At 38.6% G+C, this 25,881-nt stretch overlaps 1 protein-coding gene across 2 annotated transcripts in view; it reads left to right on the top strand.

Annotated features, from left to right (window-relative positions):
• The window catches only part of Lama3 (laminin subunit alpha 3), a 231,364-nt gene that overhangs the window by 176,737 nt on the left and 28,746 nt on the right, over positions 1-25,881 (top strand). For both annotated transcript variants that reach the window (XM_076836560.2, XM_076836558.2), the window contains 19 exons: positions 641-792; positions 4,959-5,069; positions 5,186-5,297; positions 5,539-5,706; positions 7,116-7,306; positions 8,774-8,890; positions 9,574-9,728; positions 10,036-10,177; positions 10,970-11,072; positions 12,912-13,028; positions 13,114-13,293; positions 13,803-13,945; positions 16,743-16,913; positions 18,820-18,971; positions 19,113-19,275; positions 19,713-19,846; positions 21,041-21,185; positions 24,743-24,862; positions 25,239-25,372. In XM_076836560.2, coding sequence (XP_076692675.2) covers positions 641-792; positions 4,959-5,069; positions 5,186-5,297; positions 5,539-5,706; positions 7,116-7,306; positions 8,774-8,890; positions 9,574-9,728; positions 10,036-10,177; positions 10,970-11,072; positions 12,912-13,028; positions 13,114-13,293; positions 13,803-13,945; positions 16,743-16,913; positions 18,820-18,971; positions 19,113-19,275; positions 19,713-19,846; positions 21,041-21,185; positions 24,743-24,862; positions 25,239-25,372 — 2,710 coding nt within the window. The remainder of the gene's footprint in view (positions 1-640; positions 793-4,958; positions 5,070-5,185; positions 5,298-5,538; positions 5,707-7,115; positions 7,307-8,773; positions 8,891-9,573; positions 9,729-10,035; positions 10,178-10,969; positions 11,073-12,911; positions 13,029-13,113; positions 13,294-13,802; positions 13,946-16,742; positions 16,914-18,819; positions 18,972-19,112; positions 19,276-19,712; positions 19,847-21,040; positions 21,186-24,742; positions 24,863-25,238; positions 25,373-25,881) is intronic.

The raw sequence follows: 25,881 nt of genomic DNA, 5'->3' as shown, positions 1-25,881 counted from the left end.
TTCCCAGGTTGTGGGGTTTAAGATATGAGCCCCATGCTGGGACACGGGGTTTTAAGGTGGAGAAAGCAAAAGTGGGAGGAGATGGAGAAGGACAATAGAAGGTCAAATCCAGCTTTTGTCAACCACTCACTGATGACCTTCAGGAAGCCACCTTACTTCTCCTAGCCTTGGTTTCATTACTTGTAGAATGGACACGACTAGACCTACTTCATATAGCTATTGGGGAAATGCTTATAAATCCCTTATCACATATTTATGGCATGGGGAAAAGCGTAGAAGTAGATAACCTTAAGAAATAAATAACCTCAATAGTCTCATATCTATTTTTAAAAATTAAATGAAAACTATACGTTATCACATATAAATGAAACTCCATAAATGAAAACTATATGTTATTATTTTTTCCACATTCCAAAGAATCAACATGTTGCATAGACTCACCATTTTTATTTAAAATGCTCAGGTGTATAGGGCTCATCTGATTTTGAGATCTACATCCCTCCCTGAGAAGGCCAGGATTGTGACTTCTGCCTGTGGTGACCGTGATGACCTATGTGCATATGGGTCCAACCCTGACATTCTCTTTGCCTTCCCTTGGCTCCAGCCCCAGCACTTTTACCTTTGATTATGGTCCCTGCAGATTGTGACAGCTGTGTTATGACGCTCCTGAATGACCTGGCCACCATGGGTGAGGAGCTCCGCCTGGCCAAGTCTCAGCTACAAGGCCTGGGTGCCAGTGCCAGCACCCTGGAGCAGATTCGGCGCGTGGAGACCCAAGCCAAGGACCTGAGGGTAAATCCCCTGGGGGACCTAGAGTACATACTCTGTGAATTTAGCTGGGTCTCTAATAGCCACAGGAATTGGAACTTAAAATTTGCAGATGCTCAAATCTTTGATGTAAAGTGGTCTAATATTTGCTTATAACCTACACACAACTCCCTGTGTATTTTAAATCATCTCTAGATTACTTATAATACCTAATACCCTGCAAAAGCCATGTAAATTGCTGCTATACTATATTGTGTAGGGAAAAATGGCAGGAAAAATGTCTGTACTTGTTCAGCACACACAGTTTTTTAAAAACATATTTTTGATACTTGATTGAATCTGCAGGTGAGAACCTGCAGATATGGAGAGCTGACTACAGAGGAGGCCTGGAGGAATATCCTCAGGCAGGAAACGGGGAGGGATTGACTCCAGTTTAAGAATCAAGGGGCTCCTGTCTTCCTCTGATTCAGTGAAGATAAGATTTTCACCTGTGGAAAGTGCTTGTGAACAGACAAGCCTAACACTTCTAAGTGTACGCTCTTTACTTAACTGAATTTTCATGGTGATTTTTTTTCTCACAGAACCTTTTAACTCAAGTGTGTTTCATTCAAAGACTTAGACACAGGGCTGTAAAATAAGCATAATTCTGCTTTAAATGTTTTATAGAGTTTTCCAGAAAAGCCATGTGAGTCTAAGGTTTGCTTTGTTGGAAGTTTAAAAAAAAAACATTATTTTAATTTTTAAAACTAGATACGAGACTATTGAGTTTATCTATTTCTTCTTAAATGATATTTGGTAATCTAAGTCTTTCAAATAATGTGCCTTTTTATCTAAATGAAGAAACGTAGTTACATAAAATTGTTCATAATATTCTTTTACTATCCTTTTAATGGTGCAAAATCTCTAGCACTGCCCTTTCATTTTTCCTGATATTTTATAATTTGTGTCTTATCTCTTTCTCCAAATTATTTTGAGAGGTTTATCAGCTTTATTGATTTTTCTATTTTAATGGTTTTCTCCACTGTTTTTCTGTTTTAAATTTCATTATTTTCTGTTATTATCCATATTGTTTCCCTTCTCCTGCTGGCTTTGGCATACTTTGCTATTCGTTTTCTAGTTTCCTAGTTGAAAGCTTACTTTACTGATTCAAAACATTTTTTAAAAAATTTTTTTGGTAGTTGTAGATGGAAATCATGCCTTTATTTTATTTGTTTATTTTTACGCGGTGCTGAGGATCAAATCCGGTGCCTCATGCATGCTAGGCAAGCACTCTACCACTGAGTTATATCATAATCTTTTTTACTGAAAACACAAATATTTGAGGATATAAACTCTTGCCCTCAGTATTGCTTTTTGCTGTGTTTCACAGATTTTGAAATGTTGTGTTTTCATTCTTGTTCAATTCAAAAGATTTTCTAATTTCCCTCGTGACATAGCTGTAACCCAGGAGTGTGTTGTTTAACTTGCAAATTGGAAAATTCTCTAGAGAACTTTCTATTATTAATTTCTAATTTAACTCTGTTGTGGTCAGAGAGCAAATATGATTACATATGATTCCAATTATTTTAAATATGCTGAGGTTTGATGCTTAGCTCTGAATATGATGTTCCTGGGTGAATGTTCTTTGTGCACTTGGAAAGAAGGGGGCTGGCAGAGTATCCTTAGAAATAACGGGGCCTAAAGTGCCCCACAGGGTCAGAGTCAGGTTCTCTGAGGGAACCTGTAGCCTACTCTGTCCATGAATGAGACTGAAAAAACACCACCATAAAAAAGCCCAGAGCTTGTTGTTGGGCAATGACTATAATAATGAAGGAAAGCTATAGGAATTTGGTCAGACCAGACAAATCCACAAAGTTGGGTTTATGGTGAAATGACATCCTCAGTGTCACCATAGTGCTCAAGTCCTGAATTCCAACATAAGACCTGGTCCTGGACGGGGGGATCCAACATGGGGATGTGATAACTATAAGATCACTAGACAGGGCGTGGGGAATGCAGAGAGAGAGGCAACTCCCAATGAACCTGTGACCATTTCAAACAACCCTATTAACAACAGAAAAATGCACAACTGAAGCAATAGTCAAGAGTTGAATGAAGTATATACCAATGAAAATAATACGATAACCAGAAAATTACTTTGAGGAATAGTATCCAATGCAAGGAACAAGAAATTAGGAAATTTGAGGGGGTGGGTAACCACCAGAAATTAAACAAGGAGAGGTAGAGATAAATACATCCCATTGAAATTCATGGAAATGAAAAAATAATACTCATTGAAGTAAAATAATGCAGTAGATGAAATAAACCCAAGACTAGACACACTGAAATAGGCTTTGGGGAAAGTTTAATAAATGCTTTTAGAGTAAGGGCTGATTGTAGTGGCTATAGCAGAGTATATATAGCAAGAAGTAATTCTAGAAAAATGGCTCTTTTCATCCCTTCAGGGTAATTTTAGTCCATGGTTTATAGGCTTAATATAGTGGAGAAAGAAAAAAATAGCCTTTATGTTATGAGAAAAACAGAGGAAGCTACACGAATTGCTTTGATTTCCTTGATACAGCCCTGCGCTGCTTCAACTTTCTGTATACCAACTATGTGCCGGGTTCTATGCTAGGTGCTTTGCTCAAGTCTTACAATATCCCTATTGGGGAAATAGTACTAGTTTCATTTAACAGACACAGAGAAGCTAAATAACCTGCCTAAAACCACATATCTAGAACACAGAGGTTCTAGAAGAAACCAGATGGAGACCAAATTCTAATGACCACTCTTAACCCACTGACCTCTTATCCGGGTATTCTACCAACATTTATGCAGTCATGTCAATTTTCCCACTATAAAATTAAAATAGAACTATCTTCTTGCCACATCACATAAGCTCTGTGACAATTCAGTAAGAGTATGAACTAACATTTTTGAATGCTCATATTTACATTACATATTAGAATATATTAACTCACTTTTCACCATAACCCACCCTGAAGTTTCATATCACGTTTCACATTTTGCCGATGAAAGAGATTAAGCTTGATGGGGCTCATCTACTAAGCGGGTAGACTGAGAGTTTGGATGGATTATGCTTAAGAATGTGTTCTTTTACCCAACACTGGCTCCAAATACAAATGGAGGCAATAAGATCCTTGTTTTCTTGTCAATTTTTTCAAGATATTACTTCCCCCTCCCAAACTGAAAATAACCACTACTCTTTTCTGTGCAGAAATGTTACCTTTAAAAGTAATGAGGCAATTTTGTACTATGTCAAGGATGAGAGACCCGCTTTTGTAGCCTGAAGCAATCACGGTCAGCTATGCAGCCATAGACAAGTCACCCAACTTCCTTAAGCTTCAATTTTCTCATTTATCATTTTAAGATATTCAACTGAATGAGATCTGGAATTCCCCTACAGCTCTGTTATATTGGAGTCTTTGAATCTAATGAGTCTTTCAATAAAGTAGCCATATGCATTACCTTTAGTACTATAAGGTTAAGCATAGATTTTTTTAACAATGCATATAAATCTGAAAATCAATACATCAGATAAGCAGTATTACTCTGATTTCTATAAGGTCAGGTCATTCATTCAACCAAAGTGTCTGTTGTCTCCATGTTTTTAAATTTGCTTCTGCTTGGATCTTAAATGTCCCCCAAAGGAAGGCTTGTTACCTGGCATAGTGTTCTTGGGAGGCAATAGAAACTTTAAGAGATGGTCTAGTGAGAGGTCTTCTTGACCCTAGGGGCTTGCCCTGGAAGGGGACAGTGGGACCCTCAGCTCCATTCTCTTCCTCTCTCACTTCCTGGGTAGCCAGGAGGTGAGAAGTTTTGTGTCACCCAGTGCTTCCACTGTGATGCGCTGAGTCACCACAGGCCTAAAGCAAAGGGGCTGGAAACCTCTAAAATTGTGAGACGAGATAAACACTTTACTCTTTGTAAGTTGATTATCTCAGGTATTTGTTAGACTGATGGGGAGCTAACTGGGAAAGCTACTTTATTTCAGAGCCATGTCACAATTGACATCAGAAGACGGATTTTTTTTTTTTCATGGAATCTGTTTCAAAAAACCACGTTATTTTTCTTTAGAACTGCCGTTGTTCTTATTCAATGAGTGTCTTCATTACCACGTTCACCAGGTTGATAGGATGTAGCCTCAATTTCTACTCCAAAGTGAGATTAGTTTGGTGTGTTGCTTTCAGAATCAGTTACTCAACTATCGTTCTACTGTTTCAAATCATGGATCAAAAATGGATGCCCTGGAAAAAGAGCTGAGTAACTTGAATCCTGAATTCGAAACTTTGCAAGAAAAGGTAATATATGCAGTAGATCAATTACCCTAGTCCTTTTTTCCCCTTCCTAGATATCTTCATTTTTTTTCTTTCCCTATCAATTTAATTTGTGGCTAATCAATTTATTTTTCATATAGGCTCGAATGAATTCCAGGAAAGCACAAACATTATATAACAATGTTGATCGGACGATCCAAAGTGCAGAAGACCTGAACACAAAGATTAATAATGTCATCCGGAATGTGCACAGTAAGAAAAATCACTTGACTCAATTAACTGTGTTTTTTGTTGTTGTTGTTGTTGTTATATAATCTTTGTTATACACTGAAAGAATTTCCTTTGGCGAGTTCAACATTATGAAAAAGTCCTATGGTGGCATGAAAAAAAAAACTAATATGAAACCTCTATGAAAGCTTCTGCCTTTTTAAAAAAGAAGTAGTCTACTGGAGCCCAGAATTCCCAGTTTAATAAACTCCTCGATATTTTCCAGTTCTCCTCAAGCAGATCTCTGGGACAGGTGGAGATGGAAACCACTTGCCTTTGGGCGACTTCTCCAGAGAGTTGGCAGAAGCCCATCGAATGATGAGGGAACTGCGAGACCGAAACTTTGCAAAGCACCTGAGAGAGGCAGAAGCTGAAAAAAGAGCGGCCCAGCTCTGTAAGGACCTGCCCAAATTCTTGCATCCTGTCCATTCTAACTGGCTTGAAATACAAAGTGCAAAATACAGATTAGATAGAGCTACTGGTTATAGGTGGAAGGTCTCATTTCAGTGAGTGTGACTGTAAGAGTATCACATGATGGAAATAGGGGCACACACCCCCCAACCTGGGAGAGTGTTTTAGTCAGCTTTTATGACACTGTGACCAAAAGTCCTGACAAGAACAACTTTAGAGGATGAAAGGAGCTCACTACTTCAGAGATCTCAGTTCATAGAGGGCCAGATCCGTTGCTCTGTGCCTAAGTGAGGCAAGACATCATGGCAGATGATAAAGGAAGGCAGGTCAGGACATGTCACCAAGAAGCAAAGGGAGACCCTCTTCATGATGGACAAAATATATACCCCAAAGGCATACCCACAAAGACCCACATCCTCCAGTCACATCCTACCTGCCTTCAATCACCACTTAGTTAATCCCTAATGGAGGATTAATGCACTAATTAGGGTAAGGCTCTCATAACTGAGTCCTTTCACATCTAAGTTTTCTTGCATTGTTCATAATGAGCTTTTGGGGAACATCTCATATCTAAACCATAACAGAGGCCAAAAGACTTTTCTTCAAGTGACTATGAATCTATACATCTTACCATGGTATAGAAAAAAAAGTGCTTCTAGAAGTTAGATATTCAGACCTCCTTTTTCCTTTTAACTGCATATTCATTCTTTTAATGTTTCTGTATCTCTTTCCAATTTTTTCATTGTATCATTTTTGATATTGAGTTGTTGAGTCACAAATTCATATTAGCTGTTATATCAAAAGCAATAGAAAAGGACAGCCTTGAAATTAACTGAATATTATCTAACAGTTTTGCCTAGAGAAAATGCCTCAAAACTAAGCTGTTAACTTGGCACATATATTTTTTTTCAAGTAAGGATATTTATTCTTTAGTAAAGTGAGGCATCTGTGGTTAATATGCAGACAGTAGCAGTTTTCTTGTAGCAGGGATATTGTTCAAATGCAATCTTAGTCTTGGCTTTTAACTGTTAAGGTGGCAGTTTTAACAGTGGAAGAAGTGTGCACTTTATACTCTGCCACTTTGGTTCAAGTCCTAAGTCTGATTGGTTTTGTAACCGTGGGTTGACCCCCTAACTTCTAGAGGCTCCATTTCCTTATCAATAACATGAGAACAATAATTATTATTTTCATGTGTTATCATAGAAGCTAAAAGATGCAATGCATGCAATGTATGCAGGAGGCCTCATAAATATCAGTTTCCTTTCCCCTTCCCTCCAAAGTTTAAGGAGACTCACAAAATGAACAGGAGTTCAGTTCTCCTTCTGCAGTCTTTATAACCTAGCTTCAGTATGCTCTTCTCTCAAGTGGGAAACATAAAGTGATGTATTACAGTGTTGGACCAGAAAAGGCAGCAAGCCCTGAAGGTGGAGAACAATGGACTTGTAAAGAATATTCGGAATTCTTTAAGTGATTATGAAGCCAAACTCCATGACCTACGTGCTGTGCTACAGGAGGCAGCTGCCCAGACGAAGCAGGCCACTGATCTCAACCAAGACAATGAGCGAGCTTTGGGAACCTTCAAGGTGAGCTCACAGTTGGAAAGTGCAGGCTTTCATCATGGTCGAGACAAGGGAGCAGGATCTTTGTATTCAACAAGTGGCATGGCCAGGGCCCTGGCTGCTTATATCACCTCAGACCCTGCCTGGTCAAGTGGGAACTAGGCATTGAATTTTAGATAGGGAAGAGGGGTGGGAGGGTAAAGGAGGGGACAGGAGATTCGCAAGGGCGGTGGAATGTGATGGACATCATTATCCAAAGTACATATATAAAGACTCGAATTGGGTTGTCAATATACTTTATATATAAACAGAGATATGAAAGCAGAGATATGTGGTATGTATGTGTAATAAGAATTGTAATGCAAAATTTAAAAAAACAAAGTACATGTATAAAGGCATGAATTGGCTTGAACATACTCTATATGCAAAGATATGAAAAATTGTACTCTATATGTGTAATAAGAATTGAAATGTATTCTACTGTCGCGTATCAAAAACAATAAAATCAATAAAACTAAAAATAAATAAACAAATGAATAAATACAAAACTAGTCAATTCCACTCCTCAGCTACCAGAAAAGATTCTGGACTTCAGTCGCAGGCTAAGCCTTTCAAACTGCCTTAACCCTTCCCCTGGCTGAAAGAGTGTTGGAGGAATAATGATGCCAAGAAGATGATAAATTAATCATGTTAGAGTTAATGAAGTATACTTTGTTTCCAATGACATGATTTGTCAGATAGGTAAGCATCATAATCTCCAGCAAAGGCATTTAAGTTATTCCAAGCTTCATAGGATACAAGTTAAGACCAGGCTGCAAACAGAAGCTACAGTGACAGAATTTAGAGCTCAAGAATTCATACCTTGCATTTTTAATAGTGAGCCTTATACAACAAACAACAACCCAAATGTAGGATCGGAGTCAAATTACATCAGACTGACCCCCAAATTGATGTCTTGTGCATGGCCACATGCTCAGCTCCCACTGCCTCCCCTCCTCTGTGTGAATCTCTGACTGTGCCTGGCAGGGAGCAGACTCCAGCTGCATGGCTGTTTGACCTTGGGCCACCTTCTGGCCTGGCCTGCTCAAGTCCTGTGTCATCTCTCATTCAAGCACCTGTTGCATTTTCGCTGGGACTGGCAGACAGTGTGCTGGTTAATCCTTGATTTATTGAGTTAAAATCTCTCATTCTGTTCCCCAAATTTAGAACTTAGTAATATTTTCACCTCACTGGTCAAGTTGACCCAGGGTAGAAACCTTTGACAGTGTTAGCACTTGTTTCCTTAGCAGATAGTGGGAGGAAACTATGGCAACAAGATGACACAGAGGAGAGAACCCATGTCCCATCACTTTGCAGTTGCATAGACCAACCTCAGGTTCAAGAAAACATCCCGACTCTGAATTGCTTACATGCTGTTGTCCAATAAATCCATCTGTGCTTTCTGATGATGTGTCTTGGAGCTCAAGCAGATGTTCTTTTTATCCTCTCCAGAATCAAGTGAAAGAAATTGATTTGCTGAAGAGTGATTTCACAAAGTTCCTGTCTACTGCAGACTCTTCCTTGCTTCAGACCAACACTGTACTACAGCAGATGGACAAAAAACAGAAGGTAGAGGAGACTGCTAATTCTCTAGAAAAATCTAGAAACATTTAAGTTATATTATTGGGGGACTATGAGAAGGGCTGATCTATTTTTTTTTTTCTTGAACGTGTGTCTTTTAGGTGGAAGCAAATATCCCAAAAAGTTATCAGTGTTTCTCCTTTGGGCCAGGGGTACAAATGATGTGTCTTATCAAAGTCCATCTGTTTTATCTAATTGGTCTGCAAGAAGCAAGTCAATTTTATGATAAAAACAATAACAACAACACTTTGAAATGCTGTTTCTTAAATATCAAGCATATCTTTATTAATAGAATGCATTTAAGACTTGATAAAAGATTGACAAAATTTCTTAGCAGCCTAATGGGCATTTTGAAAGTGTCATTTATAACAGCTATTTCCATGTCATAAAGTCCTTTGGTTTCATAGAACTTTACCTTGATGATGACACTGTACTTTTATAAACTTACTAAAGAGGGTGCCCACCAGAAATAAAATGTTCAAGATGATGGTAAGACATGGAGGGATATTGTCAATACTCCTATCTGAAGAAACCAAGGATTAATTGGTATGCTAAATGGGCTTAGAAAATATAATTTCATATGGGAAACATCATTTGTGACAGAGTTTGAGAAAATGGTATATATGGCCTTTGCTTGAATTTATACTGTGTTTATTTACTTGGAAAAATAGGAATATGAAAAATTAGTTTCTACTTTAAATGCAAGAAGACAGGAACTAAGTGACAAAGTGAGAGAACTCTCCAGATCAGCGAGCAAGACATCCCTGGTAGTGGAGGCAGAAAAGCATGCACAGTCTTTACAAGAACTGGCCAAGCAGCTGGAAGAGTAAGTGGATGGAGAGATCCAAACCCTAGGGGCTGGTTAAGTGCCAAGTGAGGACCTTCATGATCTAGCGAGGAGCCCAGAATATGACAGAGAGTGGGGTCCTGGCTGAGGCCCCATCCAGGACCCACAGCCCAGGTCAAAACCAGACCTACAATGAGGAGTGGATTCCCAGCCATGACCTGGGGGTGGAGCTGCAGAGGCCACCACATCTGGTGTCCACTTGCCTAAAGAAATGGGAAGACAGGAGGGGATGGCAGCTCTAACATCAAACCTGTTAGAGAACCTAACCTGCTCTACCTTTTTGCAGGATCAAAAGAAATGCCAGTGGGGATGAGCTGGTACGCCGTGCTGTGGACGCTGCCACCGCCTACGAGAACATCCTCAATGCCATCAATGCAGCAGAGGACGCTGCCAACAAGGCCACCAGTGCATCTGAGTCAGTCCTCCAGGTGGGCATCTGTGCCAGTAGCTTGTGTAGCTTTGATCTGGAGGCAATACGTTTTCTTATTCTCATTCTCTGTGTGTGGAGTGATATTGAAAAGCATTATTGCAAATCAGAACTTTTTTACAGAATACACTTAAACTCACTCTATTCATGGGCCATTTCTCTATTTATTTGACAATTTGATGTCTGTAGTGCAGTTTAAACTATTTGTAAATCCAGATAGAAATTACAACCACTATTGACTGTGAATGTAAACAAACAGTATATTCTGCTTGCCAGGTATACTTTTATCCTGTGATTAAATATTAACATTTGCCAAAAAGAGACTTTTGTAAACAATTTGAACACTGTTTTCTACCAGTGACTTGGTTTTACATCTGGGTATGTCTGTGGAGTTTTGTGAGATCTAACCTGTATCATATAATATTCAGAAAAAAACAAAGGACAAAAATATTAATATTTTTGTTTCATGGCAAGTTAAAGATTTAGGTTTCAAAATGTGAAAGCCTGAACTAAATTCTCCCTTTGATTATTAGAAGGGGTACAAGTGACAGCAGGCAATTGTCTCACCATCTGCCAGTACATCACTGAAGATGAGTCCACCTCCCTGAGCCCTGGATGTCTACCTAGAATCCAAACCTTCTCTTTTTTAGGGAACAGTGTACTTCTAGACCCCTTCTCCCCTTCAGACTTTACCTTTTAAAGATTAAAGATCTTGAAGACTATGGTGAAACTCTTCCTTCATATTTCCCAAGGTGTAGCATATGGTTAAGACTGATAAATGCTTTGCTTGCAGACAGTGATAAAGGAAAATCTTCCAGGAAAAGCTAAGACCCTGAGTTCTGACAGTGATAAACTGCTACACAAAGCCAAGTTAACACAGAAGGAGCTACAGCAAGGTATTGGGGGCCTGGGGGTGGCAGGGATAGTCAGGGGTTTAAGATGACTTTTGGGACCAGGAGAGGCAGCTCTGGAAACAAATGTTCTTTCGGAATTTCAGTGTCAATACAGAAGATACTGAATTTGTGATTTATTTTTTAATATCATGTATCAACCCCAAAACTCTAAATATCCCCCATCCATCATCTATGAAATTGACTACAGTCTCATAATCATAAAAAAGTCTTGTGGTCATAGACTTCTTTTAGCCTGTCCCTGAGTGGACACTCTTAATTTAATCAATTTTGTGACCATGGCATTGGGAACCCACATATCCAGATCATTCATTCCAAGTCATTGATGCAATTGTTTTCAAATTTATTTCTTTTCTTTTCTTTCTTTCTTTTCTTTCTTTCTTTCTTTCTTTCTTTCTTTCTTTCTTTCTTTCTTTCTTCTTTCTTTCTTTCTTTCTCTTTTGTGGTACTGAAAGTTGAATACAGAAGTGCTCTACTGCTGAGCTATAATTGCAGCCCTTTAAATTCTTTTTTTTTACTTTCTTAAATTTTGCTTTATTTTGAGTCAGAGTCTCATACCTGGCCACTGCTTCATAATTTTTGAACTCTTAAAATCTTAGCAATCAAAAGGTCAGAAGTACCCAAACTCTGAAACATGAGAAGTTTTTAAGCATAAATTTTATCTTTGGAAATTTTTTCACTTAATTTAATTTAATTTTGTTTAAAAAGAATTAAACTGTTTTAAACTCACCAAACTCCTATGTTCTAACAATGCTGTCTTTTGAATTTCTCTGGTCTCTTGTGGGCATTTAAGGCTAAGTAGAAATCTGAGCCCACAGTCCTCACTTAGCTTCTTTGTTCTTTAAGATGGATTAGACAATGCCTTTGTAAATTTATTTATTAAGTTTTTTTTAAAAAAATTAAATACATGAAAAATAAAATACAGAAAAAATATGTACTAATAAACACACATTTGCCTAGCCATTTTTAAGAATTAAAATTTCATGGCATGCCATCTGCTCTCTTTATGAAATTTGAGCTTCGAGGTAGGATTGGTGAGGTTTGCTTTTGCAGTGATGGAGATCAAACCCAGGACCTCTCAGATACTAAGCACGCACTTCATCACTGGGCTACATTCCCAGTCCAAGATCAATGTTTTAAATAGGTTTGAATGCTAAAAACTACACTGCTTTAAAAAAAAAAAAAAAGCAGTCCCAGAATTATAATGTAAGTCACATATCATCAGTATGATTTTAAAGCATGTGTTGGACCCAAAGACAGCAATATTTGAAATTGGTCAGGTTGGAAATGAACAGGAACAAACAATGTCTACTTTGTGTTCTTTAGATGACGCACGCTCTCTCTCAAAAAAAAAGCCCTTCTTGTCCTCCAACTGAAGAGCATTCTTTCTGCATTATTCATTTGTTCATTCATACATTCACTCATTCAACAAATATGTGCTAATATGAATCTCCAGCTAGCGCCAGACACTGTGCCCCGTGCTGGTACTTAGCATCAAATAAGACAGACACTCCCTTCACGAAGCAGAGTCTTCTGGTCCCAGTGGAGTAGTTCAGCCCTCTCCTGAGTTATTCAGCTTCTCTCTGTCTTTATGCATTTCTAAGGAGTCTGTCACCACAAGGCTCTGATGCACTTGTGGCGTCTGTAACCAGAGGGCCCCAGAGCTGCCAGTCTAGGCCATGTGCAGCGGGCATCTTTGGAATGAACCCCAAGGCACAAGTCTGCCCAATATCTCCCTGATGCCAGCTATCTCAGAGGTCACAAATAGCAGTAAAGGATCAGAGCTCATAGAGTGATTGCCTCTTGCTGTTTATTTTCTCCTAGAAATCAATCCAGCTCTCAACAACCTACAGCAAACCCTGAATGTTGTGACGGTTCAGAAAAAACTGATAGATACCAACCTCACTACTGTCCGTGACGACCTTCGTGGGATTCAGAGAGGTCATCATCTCCCTGGACTACTATACTCGGTTTCTTTTGTTGAATGTTTTAAATTCTTACACCTCCCTTTCTGTGTGTGCATTAGGTGACATCGATGGCATGATTAGTGGTGCAAAGGGCCTGGTCAGAAAGGCTGATGACATCACAAGTGAGGTTCTGGATGGGCTTAACCCCATTCAGACAGACTTGGAAAGAATTAAGGATACTTATGGGAGCACGCAGAGTGCAGACTTCAACCAGGCTCTGAGTGATGCACATAACTCAGGTACCAGGCTTTCTTGGGTCAGGTGTATTAGCCATTTTCTGCATTGTTATGGGTCTTGGTACATCTCAGTTCTTCCCTGGTAAAGTCTGATCATAAATGAAAATATTTGAAAATAGTTTAATATCATACATTCAAATAGTATAGATATTCTATTAGAAAGACCAGGCACGCTGTTTTTCCTTTTTTAATCCATTGACAGTGCTATTAATTTTCTTTTTTTTAAATAGAGTGATTAGTTCCTGAATCATGAGATATTTAATTATGATTGAGATTAAGGATTAGAAAAAAAATTTTTTTTCTTGTAGTGAGCAAGGAAAAGGATATGATACTTATATTGAAGAATAAAATTTATGATGCATTTGGAAAGGGATCATCTGACTATGATCCATCCTGTTCAACATTTGGAGCCTAAGCTTACCACTTACCAAATGTTGTCTGTTGAGAACATCTGTATTTAACCTTTTCTCAATGCACAATTTAAAATTTCTGTTTTCTTACCTCACCAACAGTAAAGAAATTAACTAAGAAACTTCCAGATCTTTTGAGCAAGATTGAAAGTATCAACCAACAACTGTTACCCTTGGGAAACATCTCTGACAATATGGACCGAATTCGAGAACTAATTCAGCAGGCCAGAGATGCGGCAAATAAGGTGCGGAGTCCTCACTTTGTCATAGCGAAGGCTAATTCTTTGATATGTTAGTTATCACATTCATCAAGAAAGGAAAGGCGTTAATTTATTCGAGAATTGATTGTCTTTCTCGCCCTAATTATTTGGTAGATTGAAATATAAAGGTTGATTTCCTTCTCTTACCTTCAGAAGTGCATATGACCTTCATCCTCTACATTTTCTGGTCTATCAGGGAATTGAAGCACTTTCTTCCCACTGAGTTGATGCAGGCAGGAAGGATATTCTTCCAGACCTAACTTATTAAACTATTATTGCAAGTTCAGGTGAGGTTCAATTATCAGAATGTGGCAATATAATACTGCACAGAACCTACTCTCTTGTAACTTGAAAAGTGGAGAATCTATCTTTGTTGAGGATGGAAGACAGGATTATAGCAGTTTTCTATCACTGGAAGACTGATTGATCAGCCTTTCTTATTTTCACCTGACATTATTTGCCTGACATTCCTCTTATGATTTATATTATCCCCAAACAATGTACAGTAATCCTCCCTTATCATGGAAGATACATTTCAAGAGCACTGCCCACCCCCTGGCCAAGGATGCCTGAGACTGTTTTTTCCTACTTCTTGATACCTATGATAAAGTTTTATTTATAGACTAGACACAGTAAGAGATTAATAGCAATAACTAATTATAAAATCGAGCCATTATAACAATATAATAAAAGGTATGAAAATTTTTTTCTCTCAAAATAACATTATTCTGTACTCACCTTTTTTCTTATGTTGATATGAGATAATACAATGCTTACATAATGAGATGTAATAGTATAGGCATCATGATATAGGGTTCTATGTAAGGGTTACTTAGATAGCATAACAGTCCATCCAGTAACCAAGACAACTACTAAGTAGGTATCAGGCAGGTAGAATATAGAGTGTGGATACTCTGGAAAAAAAAATAATTCACATTCTGGGCAGAATGAAGTGTGATAACATAAGATTTTACCACTTTACTCAGAGTGGTGTCCTCTGTGAAACTTATGAATTAGTTATTTCTGGAATTTTCCATTTAATAATTTTGGACCACAAAAAAAGATTTTGACTATGAGTAATTGAAACCTTGGAAAGCAAGGTCTTGTGTGAGAGGGAATTATTGTAAATAAAGTCTTTGTATTTCAAAACAAGTCCTTGAATTTTGCAATACAATCCTAGCCAGCTTTTTGTGAGATATTTGGGAAAGAAGGTCTATGCAGAATACCACCGTCCTGGAGGCACCGTGGTTGATTTCTAGACTTAATATTATTTTTTTTTTAATTTTCAGCCTCAGCAACTGCTCTTTCTTTCAGGAAAGTGAAATAATCCTAACAGAGAACCTTTAGCAAAAGAGAGAGTTTTGAAGAAACTACCCTTTTTAATTCCTGTGCATGCCTTGCAAAAACCAAAAGAAAAAGAAGGTGTCTGTAGCTTTTGTCCTTTTGAGTTGATTCACTAGTTTATTTAACAAGACTTGCAGTGTATTATAGCACAGTGGTTAAAAACTGGTGAATGAAGCCAGATTGTCTTGGCTTAATTCTTGTTCAGTCACTTATGAACTTTGAGGCCTTGAGCAAGTCACTTCACCTCTTCTGTGCCTCAGTTTCTTCATCTGTGGAGTAGGGTCAATAACAGTACCAACCTCAAGAGACTGTTAGAGTCAAATGAGCTAATGTAGAATAGTTCCTGGCAGAGAGTAAGTAGCCTTAGTGGAAAATAATATTTAAAAAAGTAAGGCAGTGCTTTTGAGTACCTGATGTTCACTGGTACTCCCTTGGGTATGAGGACACAGAAATAACTAAGCCATTGTTCTGAACTCAGGCTTCCCACCAACCACTGTAAATGGTTTCTTAGACTTTGCTAAGAATAGAGTTGTGTTTATGTCTTAGCAAGTCCCAATTCTACCTCAAATGGCTCAGAGTGGTACTAATGGATAGCACTAACAGACATGTATTAGGATGTTCATTGCAGCAGTTTTTCATAATAATTATTTTTTTGAGAAAAGCTGAAAGTTTGCAATAGTAAATGTGAACAAGCTGGAGCAATGCATTATTATCACAGATAAATCTACAAACCTAGTGCCCAGAAAAGAAAGCAAGTTGTAAAGGATGTGTACAGGCAGATACTATTTGTGTAAAATATTATATTTAACACATGAAAAATAAGACTAGGTAGAATGAATAGATAAATGTATATGTAAAAAATATTTAAAATGCATAAAAATTTGTATGTAACTAAATTCAGAGTAGTGGTTACCTCTGAGAAGGGAGAGATTGGAACAGGGACAGTTATATCCCTTATGTTTTATTTCTTAAGGTGGTGATAAAAATACAGGCATATTCTCTGTACCCCACCCTATCCCCACCTCTTTTTTAACACATAAAATATATTCCCAACTTACAAAAGTATTGGTCCATGTCCGATTGGAGGGGGAAAAATGGCCCTTCTCCACAAAGATTCTAAAAGGCATTATTTTAGAGCCTTAATGCACTGACAATAATCATACATTAACTTCTGTATAAAATTCATCCAGAGTTGGAATACTACTATTATGACTACTTATTAATATTAATATCAGGGAGAGCGTGAATGCCCTATTATCTGGCTCCTCAGACAGCTTCCTGAGTTTGTAACTTGGGTCCAGGAGATGTCCATACTCCCTGTTTTTTTTCAGAGCTGTTCAGGAAGGGCTGATGGGTGATAGATAGGGCCAACAACAAAGACAGTGAGAACACCACTGCCTTTGCAGCAGAACATTTGACACCTGATCATTCCTCACAGGTCGCAGTCCCCATGAGATTCAATGGTAAATCTGGCGTTGAAGTCCGACTTCCAAATGACCTGGAAGATTTGAAAGGATACACATCTCTCTCTTTGTTTCTTCAAAGACCTGACTCAAGAGAAAATGGGGGGACTGAGAATATGTTTGTGATGTACCTCGGAAATAAAGATGTAAGTATTGCTTGTATGTTTCTTTTGTTTTTATAGCAGAATGTTTTGGGAGGTGTGTATTTTTGAGACTACATCCCTGCCATTAGCGTATCATAGGAAATCCCCCTAAGACATCAAAAAATCCCACCACGGCTACCCCTCACTACACCTCCCTGCCGTGGGGACAGCCACTTGAGATGTCCATCCATCATGGATTATTAGCTGCTGATGGATCAAGTGGCCTTACTTGGTTGACTCAGGATGTGGACACATGTGTGTGTACCTGTGAGCACATGCACATGTGAGTGGGGAGGATCGGCATCCTCTCTCCACACTGCCAGGGCATCAAGACTTCATGGAAATCAACTTTAGCTCCTTCTCACAGAAGCATGACCCTGTTATATTCCTCAGAAGGCCCAGCCACAGACCCTTCCTCAAGTCTGCAGGGTGGGAATCATCCATGGATGAGAATGGAAGTAAAACAAAGCCTTTCTTGCCTAATAAGAAATGCAGGTGCCCCACCTTTTTATCATACAAATTCATTAACCTTACCACTGTAGGAATTTTGAATGGTTGGTGTTAGATTCTTAAAATCAACAGTGCTATTAATTACACTCTCATGCTTCAAAATGTTGGCACTTTATTTGCAGTCACCTTATGACATGACTTTTTGCTTTGTATTATGACCAAATGCACATTACTTTATGCCTTCAACAAATTTACACCATATGCAGTCAGACCTTCATCTCCAAGGGTTCCACGTCTATGGATTCAACCAACCATGGAACAAAAATGTCCAGAGAAGAATAAATTGCATTTGCTGGGCATAATGGTGCACGCCTGTAATCCCAGTGGCTTGGGAGGCTGAGACAGGAAGATTTCGAGTTTAAAGCTAGCCTCAGCAAAAGCAAGGTGCTAAGCAACTCAGTGAAACCCTGTCTCTGAAGAAAATACAAAATAGGTCTGGGAATGTGGTTCAGTGGCTGAATGTTCCCTGAGTTCAATCCCTGGTACCCCAAAACAGATAGATAGATAGATAGATAGACAGACAGACAGATAGATAGATGGAAAGCATCTGGACTAACATGTATAGATTTTTTTCTTGTTGTTCCCTCTATGATACAATTTAAGAACTATTTATATAATGTTTACATTAAATAAGGTATTATAAGTAATGTAGAGACAATTTAATGTCTTTGGGAAGATGTGCGTAAGTTATATGCAAGTACTATGCCATTTGATATATGAGACTTGAGAATTCGCAGATTTGGGTATCTTTGGGGGTCCTAGAACCAATCCTCCCTGAAAACAGAGGGAGATTGCACTTATTATGTACCACACCTTGTGTTTATAATAATCAAAAATTTATTTCTTGAATGTACTAAATGCCAATGTACATTTTAAATGGTTCCAAGCTTTATAACATTTTATATTATATATACTTCACCACAATTTTTAAAGATTTACTTTTCCCTCAGCATGCTCACATTCTAAGAAGGAGGAAAGATATGTACATAGCTGACATGGCAAAATAGAGGTATCCTAGAAGAAACAGCCACAAAGGTTAAGAGGGTATGTCATGCACTAACAGAACAAAAATGGCCTCTCTCTCTGTTACCAGATTGAAATCTAATGATTGGCTGAGTCCATATCTGGTCTCTCTGTATGATAGGTGTTATGAAATATTTTAAGATTGAGAAAGTGGAGGAATTATGGTAATAAAGGCACTATAACATGAGCAAAGGTGGCCCAGACATTATTAATTAATTCGTCTATAAGAGGATGTACCTCATTTATTCTGTCTGCCCAAGGCTCAATGCGTAAAACCCATTAATTTATGAAATAAAACTCTGGAGATCTTCTTGGGATGGAAACTTGGGAAAAACATAAGTGTTTGAAGAGTTCTGAGGTGGCCTTTATGTCCCAGGCCTCCAAGGACTACATCGGCATGGCAGTTGTCGATGGCCAGCTCACGTGTGTGTACAACCTGGGAGAACGAGAGGCAGAGCTCCAGGTGGATCAGACCTTGACCGAGAGTGAGTCCCAGGAGGCTGTAATGGACCGGGTGAAATTTCAGAGGTACAAATTGGATTTGATATTGCTCTTTGTGAACCTGACCTACACTCTTCATTTATCTGTGTTGACAAACGCTTTATTTTTTATATGTTGGCTTTCAATTCTTTAATTTTTCTTATAACTTTATTATGTAATTTTAAACAGAATTTATCAGTTTGCAAGGCTTAATTACACCAAAGAGGCCACCTCCAATAAACCCAAAGCGTCCCAATTCCATGACATGGATAGTGGAAATACCAACACACTCCTTAATTTGGATCCTGAAAATGTTGTGTTTTATGTTGGAGGTTATCCACCTGGTTTTAAAGTAAGTATAAATGTTATTTCCCTGAATGAAAACATAAATTTAAAATAACATAATGATTCATCTCTATTTTAATTAATTATCATATAATGGATTTGGCCATGTTCTTAAACACGTCTAGTGATAATGACTAACACTAATTGAGCACTTCCTCTGTATACTCTTCAAACCTTAAGTTTATTAATTTAAGTAAACATCATTTTCATTAGCATTTTACAGATGAGGAAACTGAAGCAAAGAGATTTAGTAACTTTTCCATGATTATATAACTATTCAAAAGCAAAGCCAGGTCCTCAAGCTCCAGGGCCCTCATTCCTAACCCTTACGTAATGTTGACTGTTCAAAGTGATAGACTTAGACTATTTTTTTTTTTTTGTCAGCCTTATTACTTTCCTTTGTTCAATCAGTGGAAGATTTTGTTTTGTTTGTTTCGTTTTCAGCTTCCCAGTAGACTGAGATTCCCTCCATACAAAGGTTGTATTGAATTAGATGACCTCAATGAAAATGTTCTGAGTTTGTACAACTTCAAAAAAACTTTCAATCTCAACACAACTGAGGTGGAGCCTTGTAGAAGGTAAATGAAATCTAGAAGTCAGTGTCTGTGTGACTGGGTGGGTAACCTGCAGGACATTTACCTGTAAGAAAGGGTGGTTAGGGAGGCTGTTGATGTTGTTTGCTGCTTTGGGTCAGTAGTTCTTAAATTATGCATGCAACACTGCTAGTCCATCCTGAAAATCTCATAATGTCAGTCTTCTCCAAATTGTATAAAACATTAGATTGATAGAGTTTTCTCAATTTTTTAAAAAGAACAAAATCTTTCTTAAATTTTTGATGTCTCATACCACAAGATGATACCTGTTTTAGACATAAAATTACATATTTACTTTAAATTTTAAAAAACAGTGATATGCAAAGTGGGTGACTTTGTAGGCACAGTGCTGGATGAACCTTTTTTGAGAATTGTTGCTTTGAGCTTCTAATCATCCTTACAATTAAAAGGACTTAGAATAGCCAAGGGTGGTGGCACATGCCTGTAAGCCCAGCAGCTGGGGAGGCTGAAGCCCGAGGATCGAAAGTTCAAAGCCAGCCTCAGCAATTAGTGAGGTGTTAAGTAACTCACTGAGGCCCTGCCTCTAAATAAAATACAAAAAAAGGGCTAGGGATGTGACTCAGTTGTTGAGTGCCCCCGAGTTCAATCCTTGGTAGCGCCCCCCGCCCTGCCAAAAAAAGTCTTGGAAGAGTCCAAAGAACTAGGTCAAGCATTTATTGCTCCGAATAAGGTTATATTTCAAATGAGTACTTTTCAACATTTCAAGAGCTTCAGCTTATAGGCCACTTCCTTGTGAGCAGGCATTTCCAAAAAGGATTCTTGAATATTACCTTTTTTTGATAGAGGGGATAAGAGCATGTCCAGGAGAAAATTTTGGCTCTTTTAACATTTTAAATGTATTCCCTCTTCTTTAATAAAATCATGACATCTAGATTGCATGTTCTTTGTCCCACTTTTCAGATGGCAGCATCTCCTATCAGTAGCACGTTCCCATTCAATTGTCTTTGTCAGTTTTATTATTATTATTATTATTTTGCTTAATACAATTTAGTCTTTTTATTATTCTTTATTTCTGTTCCACATTAGTATTTTCATTTCTGTTTATTTATTTTTAGTTTTATTGATTTTATTTTTTTAAATAACGACAGCAGAATGCATGACCATTCTTATGAACACCCTTGCTGCAGTGTTCTAACTTTTAATGATTGCTGTTGATAGGAGAAAGGAAGAGTCAGACAAAAACTATTTTGAAGGTACAGGCTATGCTCGAGTTCCAACTCAACCAAACGCTCCCATCCCAACCTTTGGACAGACCATTCAGACCACCGTGGATAGAGGTTTGCTGTTCTTCGCAGAAAACCAGGTAATATATAAACATCCAGAACTACCAAAATATCCATTCTGTGTAGCAATTTGCAGATGACTGGGTTATTTATAAACAACCAAGTAGATCTGAAAAACAATGTGCAAAAGTGGCCTGCCTCCTCTCTCTTGGCCAATTGCTTCTTTCTATTGGTTGGGGGCAGGGTGGAATGGTGAGTGTTGATGAGGAAGAATAATCAGAAATTTGAGACCATGATGCAAAATGGGGAAGAAATCTCCTCCATTTTCTTTGTCAGTTTTATTATTATTATTATTTTGCTTAATACAATTTAGTCTTTTTATTATTCTTTTTTTTCTCTTCAACATCAGTCTTTTTATTTTTTATTTATTTGTTTTCAGTTTTATTGATTTTATTTTTTTAAATACATGACAGTGAAATGCCTTACCATTCTTATTACACATATAAAGTACATTTTTTCATATCTTTGCATATAGAGTACGTTCAAAAAATTTTTTTTAATTTATATTTTACAGTGCTGGGGATTGAACCCAGAGCCTTCCACATGTTAGGCGAACACTTAACTACTGGCTATAACCCCAGACCTTTTTTATTTTTTGAGACAGGATCTTCCTAAATTGCTGAGGCTGGCCTTGAACTTGGGATCCTCCTGCCTTAGTTTCCTAAGTAGCTGAGACTACAGGCATGTACCACCGAGCCTGGCTTGGGTGTTGGTTTTGTTCTTTGAAAAGTACTGCTTGCCTAATAATCTACTTATCGTGCCATAGAACAAGTGCAGAGCTCCTGGGGTCTCTGAGATCCAGATGACTGATGTGACCTCCTGCTATTCCATCTTGCTCTGACTCTTGCCAGGCTGCCTGGGGTGTCTCTTTACCAGCCTCATTCTTGACTTCTCAAGACATGGATCATTCAAGCAGCTGAGATTCCTGAGGACCATTCCTTCTTTTTCATTGGTTCTTTTTAGTTACACATGAAAAAAGAATTCATTTTGGTATAATTATACAAGCATGAAATACTTAAGTTCATTATGTCAGAGAAATCCAAAGGCACACTCAACAAATGATCATCAGTGCCACCTGCTGGTCCAAGGAGAGTAGGTGGGTTTGCCCTGGCTCCCATGTAGCCACCCTGGGTCTTTCAGTGAATTGCCCCTGGGAATAGGAGCTCCTGTAGCTGCTCTCCCAGGTAGTATTTTGGAAGAAATGTGGATCAAACCCTGGGCTCTCTAGTCTGAGAATATGGAGTGGATATGGAGTTTGAGATTTTACCATCCCCTTCTACCTGCAGGGTAGAGACACAGACCTGGCCCAGCTCTCCTCTCTGGGGTTGGTCTGAACCCTTCAGGAGATTCTGAGGCTGAGCTAGTTCTGATAGGTCAGGAAGGTCCCAACCAGCCTGAAGGATGCTACGAGGTGAGAAGTTGCCCAGTGCCTTCAGTGTTTTCTGAAACAAGGTCTTCTTTCTTGAGGTTGAATATTTCTTTCTCAAAATGCTTGGGACCAGAAGTGTTTCAGATTTGGGATTTTTTTTTCAGACTACAGAATATTTGCATATACAGAATGAAATATCTTGAGGATGGGACCCAAGTTTAAACAAGAAATTCGTGTATGTTATACGCATAGCCTGAAGATAACTTTATACAATACTTTTAAAAATTTTGTGCATGAAACAAAATTTGTATACATTAAACTATCAGCTTAGTGGCATCACATTGGTGCTCAAAATTTTTTTTTTTTTAGGTTTTGAAGAATTTCATGTTTGGATGCTCAAACTGTACTACATTTTGAACTTCTTAAAGACTAAGAACTAGAAATAGTATATATGTTAGAAGAAAACTTACATAATGTCATTGTGTAAGAAATGATGCAGAGCTGCTATTAAGCAGGATGGTTCCTTCCTCTCTGGGTGCTGCTGTTACTCTTTTTAGTGGATTGATAAACTCTAACCTGACTCTCAACAATAATGACTTAGGATCTAGAAAAGGACCAATTTTCTTTTCAGATGAAGACTCTTGCCTTGGGCTTCAAAGGAACAGCTTTTTATTGTTAGGGGACTGGGTAAGAGCAAAGCCTGAAGCTCTGAGTCAGAAATTCCTCTGCTTATCTGACCACAGAGGAAATAGCTGCCTTCAGTGCATGCCTTGCTCCAAGACAGCGAGGCAATAATGTCAAGACAGACAGGGTTCCTGTCCTCTAGAGGGGATGTCCGGTGTCATACAAAGCATGCTATTAATAGGTCCTTAGTCTGTCCCAATTGCACGGAGCTGTATAGAGGGAAAATGAGGCTGATGGCAATAAAGACTTTCTTGAGCAGAGGATGCTTTGACAGAGACCCAGAACGACAAGTAGAAACTGGTATTTGGGGGAAAGGGCAATGCAGGATCTGGCAGAGGGAGGGACACAAAGAAGACCTAGGGGTGAGAAGGCCAGGAGCGCCCAGGAATGGAAGGGTGACCTGTGTGGTTGTGACTTGGAGAGCAAGAGGGAGTGCTAAGGAATGAAGGGAAGAGATGCTCAGCCCTGCAGTATCTGCTGGGGCATCAGGGATGTGTCTGAAAACAAAGGAAAGTAAGGTTCTTGCACTGGCATTTTTAGAAGGCTGCTCTTGCTGCCAAGTGGAAGTGATTTGAAGGGACACAGGGAAACTAGCAGGCTAATGCTATGCAGTTGAGCTAAAGAAATTGTGGCTGGGACCAGGGGGATGATGTGAGAGACTTAATGGAAGAATTCAGAAGATTTGATTGGATGGGAGAGAAAGACCAGGAATGACTCTGAAAGGTATGGCTTGCTTACCAAGATGATGATGATGATGATGATGGTTGAGAGAGAGCAGGGGAGGTGTGCACAGGATGAAGAAAAGAAAGGCAGGTTCGGCTCAACAGCATATGGGAGGCATGCAGATCATAAATTCTTCTGAGGATATTTTGAATTTGAGGTATCATTAGTCATACATGCACTAACAAGGGGATCAGACATACAGACCTGGCCCCAAAGGGACATGTCTAGGCTGGAGAGAAGTATCTGGGCTTCATGAGCACAGCTGAGCTGGAACCATAGGAGCAATCATGAGCATCAAGGCAAAGGGAGTGGTGTGAGGGAAAGAAGGAGTCCCATGTGGGAGCCTCGCAGGACCCAGACACTGAAACAGGGAATAGAGGGGAGGAGGCAGCAAAGTGGCCAAGACGTAGGAGTAAATCAGAAAACAGGTGGTGGAAAATATCTGGGGATTTTTCTCTCTCTGAAAGGTAGTGCTCATGTTTTCATATTACTATAATGTTCTCTATCCTTTCAGTTTCCATGTTCATTATGGAAGGGCTATGGATGGTCATGAAACAAAATCATGATAATCACTACCATATTTTGTGTCCATCCTGAGTGCCAGGCATGATGCTCTCATACGACCTACAGAAGTGAACCGTCACACCCAACGGTGATGGCTCTTATAGCACTGCTACCCCTCTTAACTCAGGCGACAGCTGGAGCTGAGAGCAGTTTTTGATCAAGAATAACTTGATTCCCAGGACCTTGGTCCTTCTTCACCCAGGTCACCTGGTAATCTGTATCATTTCCATTCTCTAGGATCGCTTCATATCCCTAAATATAGAAGACGGCAACCTCATGGTGAGATACAAGCTGAATTCAGAGCCACCCAAAGAAAAAGGAATCAGGGATACCATCAACAATGGAAAAGATCATCTGGTATGACCTTCGAGTCTGTTTACATGAATTTTTAAATGTCTATAGACCTTTAAAATTGATTCAATGCCAACAACAACAAAAAAAAACCCTTTTATTACCAGACTGACTTATTTTATTAACTGAGGACACATTCTTTATAAAATTTGAACATTTAGGCACAGAATAGATAATATATATCACATATATAAACCATGATTAATTTCACATAAAAATATTTCTATTAAAATATTTTCATATCAGATTTTTTTAACCTCAAACTGCTACTGCAATCGTTGTACCATGTGTATAAATGAATCTGAAGAATGGCTCTGGGCCATTCATGTGAATAGGATTCTTTTCTTTCCCATTGCTTTCTGATTTACCTCATTTATTTCAGATTCTGATCAAAATTGGAAGAGTCCAAAAAGTTATGCGGATAAATGTGGATAATCAAAACATTAAAATTGAGGGGGAAATATTTGATTTCAGCACATATTATCTTGGAGGAATTCCAATTGCAATCAGGGAAAGGTAAGATCATATGTTTTGATTTGTTTTGCTTAAAAAAAAAAGGATCACCTTTTATAGTGGTAATGAATGCCATCAAAAAACCCTGGTCTATCTTGTTTAATTCTGGCCACAGTTAACTTTTCAGTACTAACAGTATAGTTCACAGATTGCAGATACTGAATAATGAAAATGGCTGTTCAAATAGGGGAAACTTTGTGTTGTCCCCATTGTCATCCCTGGGAGTCGAGAAACCACAAAAAACACGCTGCCTACAAGTAGAATGAGGCTGTGGTCCTGGCTAGTAAAGGTAGCAAGGAGAGGGTAGGTATCCCCTGGCCTGATGAGAAGTATCAAGCCCTGAAAGCTGAAGTTGCCGCCTTTAGAAAGTCTCTTGAAGAATCTAGACACAGTGTCTTTTGACCATCTATATTTCCAGCCTCCTGCATGCTACAAGCATGGAATAGGTACACGACTCATCCTTGGATGAATGAACCCATGGATGAATTAAATGCATTCCATACAGGCTGTAA

The sequence above is a fragment of the Callospermophilus lateralis genome, chromosome 17 (assembly GCF_048772815.1).
Source record: "Callospermophilus lateralis isolate mCalLat2 chromosome 17, mCalLat2.hap1, whole genome shotgun sequence".
Lineage (NCBI taxonomy): Eukaryota > Metazoa > Chordata > Mammalia > Rodentia > Sciuridae > Callospermophilus > Callospermophilus lateralis.
The sequence above is the reverse complement of the archived record's forward strand: the minus strand, read 5'-3'. Positions and strand labels throughout refer to the sequence as shown.